Consider the following 10994-nt stretch of genomic DNA (forward strand, 5'->3'; position numbering starts at 1 on the left):
CCTGTTTGGTCCTGTTCCAACTCTGGTGGGAACCAAACAACTGAGACTAAACCACCACAACAACTGCAAAGATGAAGCTTTTTATGATTTGGTACAACTTCTCCATGGCAACAGCAGCTGAGGCTCATGGGTATTGCAGTACTGGGGCATGACTTCTCTCAAAGACAAAATAAGAAAAGGAGGTGGCCATAAATCTGATCAGCCTGCTCCAAACAGTGTATGAACAAAATTTTTCCCGCCTTTCATCTGTCATCTGACGCCGCTTTGACAAAGTACGTCCACTAAAAGTTCTTGTTTTTACCACACAAGACTCCACTGACAAAAATAGTGATTTTACCTCGCTGTACATAGGAGGTTCTGGCCTATTTGCTGTGACTTTGGTGTTTTAAAACATTAGTTCAGATCAGAACTAACTCTGTTAAATGCCAAAATCACACAATATAACACAACTAAACTAATCAATAGAGGCAGCTGAAGACCAGAAACTCCTGTGTTCTGTGAGCTAAAATCCTTGTTTTTGTCAATGGAGTCTGGTGTGTGTGCAGAGAGCGATATAACAGCTGTTTTAGCACAACTGTGTTAACAATACAGACGACAACAATGACAAAAGAAATAAACACACAGACATAACAGTAAAACAATACATGTAAATAATTTAACAACATATATCTGTAATTTTTAATTCTATATTTTTTTATCTTCATTTTTTTTTTGTTGATTAAATCCAGTCCAAAGTCCTTAACTGGCCTGAGTCTTTGCATTGCAGTCTCCCTCATTAGACATCTGAGGAGTCACAAATAAGATTCACTGGAGATAACAATACATTGACCAAAATAGAGAAAAGGTCAATAATCATTAGTAATTGTGGTGAATGAAGTCACAAAGCTGCAATAGTCACATAGTCACTGTAGAGGCTGCAATTTTCCACAGAAAACCTTCACATGTGGTTTTATTATAGCAGAACACATGATAGCGTTGTTCCCTTCAGCTTGTGATTCACTGATTCACTGACGTATTCAGACCCTTTACTACAGTAAAAGTACTAATACCACACTGTGAAAATACTCTTCTATGAGTAATAGTCCTGCAATGAAAAGGAGTGTCCCTGTGACTGTTGTACTAAATATATTTTCTATTATTAGATTATTATTCCTCATTTTTCATGGAAAAGCAGGATTTTACTGTTGGAGCTCATTCTGAACTATTTAGTATCAAACTGCAGCTGATGGTTATTTTCAGTCAACACTCACTCCATGCTGACTCCACACACAGTAAACCAATGTGTGAGTCATGAGGAGGGTTTCTCACACACACACACACACACACACACACACACACACACCCTGATGGTCTCGGGCCACTTTCTGTGACTCTGACATCCGTTCTCTGCAACTGGACTGAGAGAAGTTAGTCATCAAAATCCCACAATGGGAAATTGTGAGAAACCTCCCTGGGCGCAGTAGATAACAAGGGCATGGTCAGGGGTTTCTATACACATCATTCAACAGCAACATTTAATTTCTTCTTTTTATTGTCTCAACAAGATTTCAAGGTTGTTCCCACGTGAGCAGAAATAGTAGAAGTAACATTTAGTGTTTGTAGAGAAGAAAGACGCAGATTTTAACAGCTGTGTGACGGGTGAAGAGATTCGAAGTGTTTTTTTTGTCATATGCACAGTAAGAAAACACTGTCCGCAATGAATGACAAACAATTTAAGAAATAAAAGGCAAAATGACGACACAGACACAATCGGTGCCACACACCCGTCAGGTGAAGGAAGGATATGGCTGTTGTTGGCAATGGGAATTCCCTTCCTTTCATCTCCGCTCACTTCCACATGAGTTAAACTTCTTCCGTCTAAACTACTTCCGTCTGACAAAACAAAGAGGAGAGGACACCTCGAGGGGAGCCTGAGTGTACGTGTTGAATATCAGGCTTGTGAAAACATCTTCAAGTTAAAGGCGAGCTAAAATTAGTTGCAGAGAGCTAAAAATAGCACGGCCATTGCATCAGATACAGCCTGCAAGTCAATCAGCTCGATCGGGGGTGACTAAAAACAGCAGACTAACATTTATTTGGGTGGGGAGGAGATTGCTGCAGCGTTGCATCACTCGTCTGGCATGACTGAAAGTTCTTCCTATGAGCACGTGGAGGAATGTCTGCAATGTGGGAGCCAGATCAAGGTCCGCCTCGCTGCAATGTAATATTTAATCTGGTGGGTCAAAATGTGTTCCCAGGCGAGGATTCCCAGAATGGACGCCGGGACTCGGCCAAAAGAATATTTTATATGACATAACATTTATCAAAAAGTGTTAGATGTATTAGGTCAGAACATCATCCATCTATTTGCTTCTGCTTTTGGTGCACTAACACACACACTACTCACTAAAAGTTAGGGATATTTGACTTTCAGGTGAAATATATGGAAAATGTAAAAAGTGAATGCTACAGTGATATTATATCATGAAAGTAGGACATTTAAGTAGAAGCATGCACTGGTGATTTTATTCATTTTAAACTATTTATTTAAAGAAAATCTACCAACAGTGGTAGGTATACCACAACAAAACATTTTCAGTGTCTCAATAAATTGGGACGTGGCCAAAGGACGTCCACTCCTCTCCTTTCTGTGACTCTTCCAGTCTCTGTATCACTGTTCCAACCTCCTGATGACACTCTGTGACCCTCTAAGCTCAGTGAACACCTCCGTCTGAGGACTTCCTGTTTGAAGCCTCCAGTGTTGAGGTGCTGCTGATCAACTGTTAGGTGTCGTCTTGGTCTCATGATGTCAGAATGTGAACAGCAGGATGAGGAGGACTGTTTAAATACCAATTCTGACTGAAGCAGGAAATGTATTGGTGGATTCATGGATCAAACCTGTTGTGAATGTTGCTGTTAAGCTTCTTGTTAGAGAACAGCAGCTGGTGCAGAAAGTACTGAGACACTGAACAGTTGGACATGTGCATTCAAAGGTTTAGAGAAGGTCACATTAAGTTCACCTGGAAAGGTTAGAATGCATTTTAGGTTCATCCTGAGATTTCACCTGAAAGCTGAATATCTCTAACTTTTAGTGAGTAGTGTATATTACGAAATCTTCATCCTTGACTGCACTGGAGTTTCTCAGCAGGTGAAAATGTTCAGAACAGGTTGGACTCATTCCTAACTGGTCACCACAGGCAAAACACTTTCACCGCTAGTGATTGGTGGAGGGACACGTGTAGGCGTGAACGGGTTCACTGGGAATGTCCCGCAAACTCTTTGGCACCTGGACCAGATATTTGACAAAAAGTCCCTCGTCAGATCGTCCAGAAGTTAACGCAGCCGGTTTGACTCGAGTGTAAATCAACAGATGAAAGATTTGTGTGAATGCAGCAGATATCAAATACAAACAGACGTCACAAACTCGGCGGATGAAGATAAATAATGTAATGAGCCTTTGAGAGATGAGAAAAGCACAGAAAGGCTCCGGGGAAGACTGTAGTGGATTAAAGTTGGTAAAATCAATCAAATGTAGGTAAATTCTGCTTGATAACTGAATATGAATCAAGCCTTTTATTAGTTGTGGTACAAGCTGGTCTTTGCTTTGTAGGCTCTTGTTCAGGTGATCAGTGAGATCCACTAAAAATGCCAACCAGAGAGGATCACTGAGCTCATGAAGAGTCCTTCTCTCTTCAGAACTGGTCCATTTCTGATCTCAGGGAATCAAACCGCTGCAGCACAGAGCCACGACTCAGCCAGCGCACAGGAGAATGGTAGAGCAGCCTTACCTCTACTTTCTTGCCCCTCGGCGGACACCGTAGATTCCTCTGCGCTCACCTGTCCCAGCTGGAGCTCCATCCATCGTACCTCCACACAGCTCGTCCCATTTAAGTCCCATCATGCCAACTGCACCTGGCACAGCTTCAAAAACATCCTCACCTGTCCTGGTGCTCTTTAGCCTGCTAACATCAAGCAGCTCCTCCGTAATGTAAAAGTGATCTTCATTAGTTATTAGCTGTGCTCTCATCTCACACTGCCTCTGAAACTTTCTACACTCACCTGCTCTCTTACGTTTCCTTAATTCTGCCATCTTGGGTCACCTGTAGCACATTTCTTCTTCTATTACTCATTTTATAGAGAAGCTGCCTCGTTCAACAGTTACTCCACCTAGTGGTGAGACTGAGAAGAACAACACAGTCCAGCACAGGTTCCATGTGTGGGCCGCATTCCAATACAGTTTTAGAATTTCTTGCGGGCCAATGAAAGTTGGACCACGGGCCGCAGTTTTGACACCCCTGGTGTAGCAGCATAACTAGGGGCTGGTCCAAGGCCTGATCCAGCCCTAAACTATAGGCTTCATCACTAAGGAAGGTTTTCAGTCTACTCTTAAATGTAGAGAGGGTGTCTGACCCCCTGAACCCAGACTGGAAGGAGGTTCCACAGGAGAGGAGCCTGATAGCTGAAAGCTCTGGCTCCATCACTACTTTAGAGGACTTTAGGAACCACCAGTAGGCCTGCAGTCTGGGAGCACAGTGCTCTAGTGGGGTAGTACGGTACTATGAGCTCTTTAAGAGATGATGGAGCCTGAACATTAAGAGCTTTGGAGGTGAGGAGAAGGATTTTAAACTCTATTCTAGATTTTACTGGAAGCCAATGAAGAGAAGCCAGTACAGGAGAAACGTGGTCTCTTCTTTTAGTTCTCGTCAGAACAGGAGCAGCAGCGTTCTGGTTCTTATTTGTATGTATGTCAGCACGTTTCCAGGTGACCGCGTCCACAAAACAATGAATCAGCCCTGAGAATGATGTTACAATACACTTTAATTTATTACAGCTGTTTACAGCAGCAACTTTGTTTGTCTGTCATTTACAACTATGCATGTTTTTATATTTAACAAAAATGAAAGGCTTTCTTTGAAAGATTTATTCTGGTGTATTGATTTGTACGTCATGTAGTACGTAGATAATAAGATAATAGATTGATAATCTGACAAATATTGATGGTTACATGAAGAAATTATCATCAATGAATTTTGTATTTGACTATTCTTTGTTTTACTTTGACAATTTTTAGGTTTAATGTTTGGAACTACAGCTCCCATCATTTGTACACAGGACTACAAAATTAGCTGTTGAGCACCATTTACGAATGCTTAAATAATTATTAGCACTTCCTGTTTCCCCCTGGGGATTATTAAAGGAACTCTGATTCTGACTCTTACTTCCAGACTGAACTTGACATTGTTTTAATTGCATTGTTTCCTCTTTTGAAGTTCAAACCGACACAAGGAAGTGAGAAAGCAACATGTGCATGACTGAGCGCTCTCTGTGTTTCTAAATACAGGCTGCAGGATGTTTTATATGTGGTAGGTCCAGGAGGGGGAGGTGGCAGCACCACTAATGGGGCAGGGTGTCATATCAGGCTCGAGCAGGTGTGTCGTCACCGTGTGTGTTTGCTCAAGGTCCCCTGGATGTTGTTATTTCCAACAGGAGTGGTTTACATTCCTCCAGGGCGGAGTCAGCACATCTGAACACACTCAACAGAACGCCCCCCAAAAATGAGAAATAAACCCTGTTGTCATGTGATGAGAGCAGACCAGAAATGTATCCAGGCGACCGTGTCCATAAAACAATGAATCAGCACTAAGAATGATGTTACGATACACTTTTTTATTTATTACGGCTGATTACAGCAGCAACTTTGTTTGACTCAGAAACTCCATGTTTGTGTCAGATGATGCTGCAAAAACTGGATCAAATATTTACTGTTTGACTTTAGTGTCAACGTTTCGGTCATAATATGTGATCACATTCACCTCGCCCTTCGGCTCAACCTGCTGCCGGTCTTACAGGTGCAGGTGTTGCTGACGACGCGTTCACTGACACCCTGTAAAACTGCAATAAACAGTCCTTTAAATAGACTGAATTGTAGACGATGGTATTTACACAACCTAAAGCCAAATGTTGTCAGAGACACTGTAATGTATCATCAATACAAGGTCTGAGATATAAGTGGTTATTATTTGTATATATATATATATATATATATACACACACACACACACACACACACACACACATATATATACATATACATATATTGTATGTTTTATTTGCATTCTGTACGGTGACCTTGTGAGCTTTGAAAGGCGCCCTAAAAATAAAATGTATTATTATTATATACATACATACATACATACATACATACATACATACATACGTGTGTGTGTGTGTGTATGTATATATATATATATATGTGTGTGTGTGTGTGTGTGTGTGTGTGTGTATATATATATATATATATATATATATATATATATGTGTGTGTGTGTGTGTGTGTGTGTGTGTGTGTGTATATATATGTAGATATATATACGCCTGTGAAGCGTCTCTAACTGGATCCTGGTGTCCTTGTAATAAATAAATAGAATTTAAATCTGCAATGCTACTGCAGTATTATTATTATTATTAGTAGTAGTAGTAGTAGTACTAGTAGTAATGAAACAGATGAAACTGATCAGATAAGGTGGTGACAGGCTGCAGCAGGGTTGTGTGCGGGGGGCGGGGTTATATGCGGGGGTGGGGGGGCGGGTTTAGATGCTGATGCTCCTTGAGTCTCGGGCAGTGATCCAGTAGAAGGAAACCTTCATAAATACCGAACTGAAGCCCCGATGGAGCAGCCGGTCACCGTCAGAGAGCTCCGGGATCAGGATGTCATGGGTCAGTCTGCTAATTCTAAACCTACCTGAGGACCCGCTCTGCTGCACGCTTCCCTTCCATGTTTTTTGTTTTTATTTGTTTTTATGTTATTTTCAAATGTTTTGTAGATCTCCCTCTGCTCGCTGCTGATCATCAGCAACCACGTTTCTTCTTCGCCTCCTTTTATTCCTGCTGCACGGGGCTCCAGGTGTATCAGCAAGGCGCAGTTCCACCGTCTCGACCGCAGGTACCAGGCGCGGCTCCGCGCTACCGGAGGGCAGCAGGGCACGAGGACGTGCGCGCAGGCGGCCGGAGAGATGCGCGGGGAGGCGCAGCACCGCTCCCTGGCCCCGTGGACGTACAGGTGAGACACCGGGGCTCTGACGTGACCGAGGTCTTAAAATACGTCCAGGATCACAACAAGCCTGATGAAGTACTGTATTACTAAAAGTACTATTACTTAGTAAAAGTAGCAGTACTACAGAAGTGGACTAAGTGCTTTTTATTTATTTAAGTAAAAGTACCAGTACTACAGAAGTGGACTAAGTGCTTTTTATTTATTTAAGTAAAAGTAGCAGTACTACAGTGGAGGGGGACCACCTTTGTTTCTACTTAAGTAAAAATACCAACATTATAGTATTACTATAACTTTAAGTACCAAGGCTGCACTGTTGTTAAAAGTATTATTTATCTCTTGTGTAACTTTGTTTTTAAGATATTAGTACTGAAGTAGTACTTTCAAGTACAAAGTAGAAATACCAATAGTGTCGTAGTGGCGGAAGCACCGGTAACTTTATTTTAACTTAAGTGAAAGTAAAAGTAAAGTAAAAAGACAGTGCCTCTGGTGGTCCCTCTTTTTAAGAAGGGGGACCGGAGGATGTGTTCCAACTATAGGGGGATCACACTTCTCAGCCTCCCCGGGAAAGTTTTTTTCCAGGGTACTGGAGAGGAGGATATGGCCGATAGTCGAACTTCGGATTCAGGAGGAACAATGCCGGTTCTGTCGTGGAACACTGGACCAGCGCCACACTCTCCATCGGGTGCTCGAGGGTTCATGGGAGTTTGCCCAACCAGTCCACATGTGCTTTGTGGACTTGGAGAAGGCATTCAACCGTGTCCCTCGTGTCATCTTGTGGGGGGTGCTTCGGGAGTATGGGGTCCGGGGCCCTTTGTTAAGGGCTGTCTGGTCCCTGTACGACCGGAGTAGGAGTCTGGTTCGCATTGCCGGCAGTGAGTCAGACCTGTTCCCGGTGCATGTTGGACTCCGGCAGGGCTGCCCTTTGTCACCGGTTCTGTTCATTATTTTTATGGACAGAATTTCTAGGCGCAGCCAGGGGCCGGAGGGGGTCCGGTTTGGGGACCGCATGATAGCATCTCTGCTTTTTGCGGATGATGTTGTCTTGAGACCTCCAGTGTGCACTGGGGCGGTTTGCAGCCGAGTGCGAAACGGCTGGGATGAGAATCAGCACCTCCAAGTCCGAGGCCATGGTTCTTGACCGGAAAAAGGTGGTTTACCCTCTCCGGGTCGGTGGAGAGTCCTTGCCTCAAGTGGAGGAGTTCAAGTATCTCGGGGAAGTGGGGGAAGGATGGAGCGTGAGATCGACAGGCGGATCGGTGCAGCGTCTGCAGTGATGCGGTCGCTGTATCGGTCCGTCGTGGTGAAGAGGGAGCTGAGCCGAAAGGCAAAGCTCTCGATTTACCGGTCGATCTACGTTCCTACCCTCACCTATGGTCATGAACTTTGGGTCATGACCGAAAGAACAAGATCTCGGATACAAGCGGCCGAAATGAGTTTCCTCCGCAGGGTGGCCGGACTCACCCTTAGAGATAGGGTGAGGAGTTCGACCATCCGGGAGGAGCTCGGAGTAGAGCCGCTGCTCCTCCACATCGAGAGGAGCCAGCTGAGGTGGCTCGGGCATCTGTTTCGGATGCCTCCTGGACGCCTCCCTGGGGAGGTTTTCCGGGCATGTCCCACCGGAAGGAGGCCCCGGGGAAAGACCCAGGACACGCTGGAGGGACTACGTCTCTCGGCTGGCCTGGGAACGCCTCGGGGTCCCACCGGATGAGCTGGAGGAGGTGACTGGGGCCCGGGAAGTTTGGGCATCTCTGCTAAAACTGCTGCCCCGACCCCGGATAAGCGGTTGAAAATGGATGGATGGATAAAAGTACAAATACTGCAGTGTTGGAAGAAGTACTTTCACTTATGTAACTTTGTTTTTACTTAAATCACGTACAAATATCAGTACTGTAGTACTGGTAGTGGTGGGAGGACTTGTAAGTGTTCTTTTATTTAGCTTGAGAAAAAATACTGCAGTGGTGGAAAAAGTACTTTAACATAAGTAATGTTGTCTTCAGTAAAATACCAATACTGCAGTAGTGGGAGGGTACTTTTACTTAAATAACTTTCTTCATGCTTACGTAAAATGCGAAGTAGGCTACATAAGTAAAAGTAGTACTTTACTTTGCCAAGTAAAAGTACAAATACTGCAAAGGTGGAGCCCTTGAGTAAAAGGTGCGAAAACTCCTACTAAAGTAAAAGTACATGAGAATTAGCATTAAAAAAACACCGTAAGTACCAAAAGTTGCTAGTTTTTTTGGCGTTTTTCTCCGTACAGAGCAGATTTCTCTTCATTCAGTGAAAAAAAACTTCATTCAAAAAGATGTATTTGTACTTTATGTATTTGTACTTCGACAGAGGAGCTTAAATGAGAAGAATCGAGAGCAGAGATCAGCTGCAAACAGACAACGTGACGTTTGTCGTCTGCTCTGTCCGATTGTCTCTTCCAGGATCGACGTAGACGACGACAGGTTACCCAGCAAGATCGCCTTCGCCGAGTGCCTTTGTAGCGGCTGCATCATCAACCGGCACGAAAGCATGAGCTACAACTCCGTACTGGTGTTTGGTCCGCTGCTGGTCCGGAGGAAGACCGAGTGCCTCGATGAGCCGGGCAAGTACGCGGCGAAGAAGGAGCTTATCCAAGTGCCCGTGGGCTGCACGTGTGTCGTACCCAAGCAAACGAAATGATGTTTGTCTCCGAGCCGACAAAACAAAATAATCCATCTATTTCTCCGTGTTAGAGGCTTTTATTTTTCTATCTTATTTAGTATTATAAAATTTCTCTGACAAGCTGATTTCAGAAGTGTAGGTTTTAAAGGTTCCCCACAGAGAACCGAACTGACACCAGGACCGAGACCTCGTTCCAGTTCCATCGCTGTAGAGCAGAGGGGCCCACACTTTTTCAGCTCGCAAGCTACTTTTAAAATGACCAGGGCAAAATTATCTACCTACGTTAAAAATGCTAAACATATATTTATTTCTATATATACTGAGTATACTTCATATACACAATATATGTCGGCGTTCACTGCAGAACTGCAGCTAATGTAACCCCTGGTGTTACTCATAAAAACTGACAGCAGTAATGCACACAATATATTATAATATATTATAATATATTATAATATTGCACACAAGTGACCAGAGGAACTGGAACATTCAATACATTTATGGTCTCTACCTTCCTCTGATGACCTGCTCTGAATGGAGTCAAATATCCCTTCCTATCCTGTTCCCCATCCCAGAATATCCCTTCTTTAGTAGATATGAATTGGAGGGCTAGTTAGTAGCTAGTGCGTTTGACCCTTCCCAGGACCCGTAGGCCGCCCTGTACGTCAGTCAAGTCCCAAACACGACTTTTTTTATTTATTTTTTTATTTAAATGTCAGGCGATCTACCGGCACTACCTCCGCGATCGACGTATTGGGCACCACCGCTGTAGAGAAACGTCTCAACAACTGTTGGATGGATTTCTCTGACATCCTGGAAAGACATTCATGGCTCCCAGAGGATGAATCCCTCTGATGTTAGTGATCCCCCTGACTTGCTTTTCGGTGAAATTTATTTGAGTCCTGAATTCTGGGAGCAAACTCTGAGTTTAAACTAAGAATTCAGATATGACTGTGACTATTCCGACTTTTTTTTTTTTAAATACATTTTTAATCAATTTTTTTATCAGAAGTAATGCAGATTTTGTCATTTTGAAGGGGCCAGTGAATTAGTTTGTGTTTGTTTTAAAACTCATTTGTTGAAATGTGAACGCTGGCCTCCGCTAGATGAAGGCGTTAATACACCTCTAGCAATAAGGTGATGTGACAAGTAGATTTTTCTTTTTGCACTCTTGAGGTTTTATTTTGTAATCTTTAGATCCTGATGCACGAAGAGCCTGATTTGTGACGACCCTTCACTGGTCCTGAATGTAGACGTGGTATTTCTGTTGTGAAATATGTCTGAAATATTTACTGAACTCTGTCCATGCTGT

General features: G+C 43.4%; 1 protein-coding gene across 1 annotated transcript; it reads left to right on the top strand.

Annotated features, from left to right (window-relative positions):
- The first annotated feature begins 6647 nt into the window (after window positions 1-6647).
- LOC139202051 (interleukin-17C-like) lies at window positions 6648-9700 on the top strand. The gene is made up of 3 exons (XM_070831527.1): window positions 6648-6689; window positions 6804-7039; window positions 9463-9700. Exons 1-3 carry the CDS (start codon window positions 6648-6650, stop codon window positions 9698-9700), a joined length of 516 nt encoding a protein of 171 aa, XP_070687628.1.
- The last annotated feature ends 1294 nt before the right edge of the window (window positions 9701-10994 follow it).

This window comes from Pempheris klunzingeri, chromosome 1 (genome assembly GCF_042242105.1).
Source record: "Pempheris klunzingeri isolate RE-2024b chromosome 1, fPemKlu1.hap1, whole genome shotgun sequence".
Taxonomy (NCBI): Eukaryota; Metazoa; Chordata; class Actinopteri; order Acropomatiformes; family Pempheridae; genus Pempheris; species Pempheris klunzingeri.

Excerpts from the sequence above, each read along its gene's own strand:
- LOC139202051 (XM_070831527.1), top strand. The coding sequence starts at position 6,648 with ATGGAGCAGCCGGTCACCGTCAGAGAGCTCCGGGATCAGGAT. Across the intron at positions 6,690-6,803 it reads GAGAGCTCCGGGATCAGGAT|ATCTCCCTCTGCTCGCTGCT; the intron begins GTCATGGGTCAG and ends AATGTTTTGTAG. Across the intron at positions 7,040-9,462 it reads CTGGCCCCGTGGACGTACAG|GATCGACGTAGACGACGACA; the intron begins GTGAGACACCGG and ends TGTCTCTTCCAG.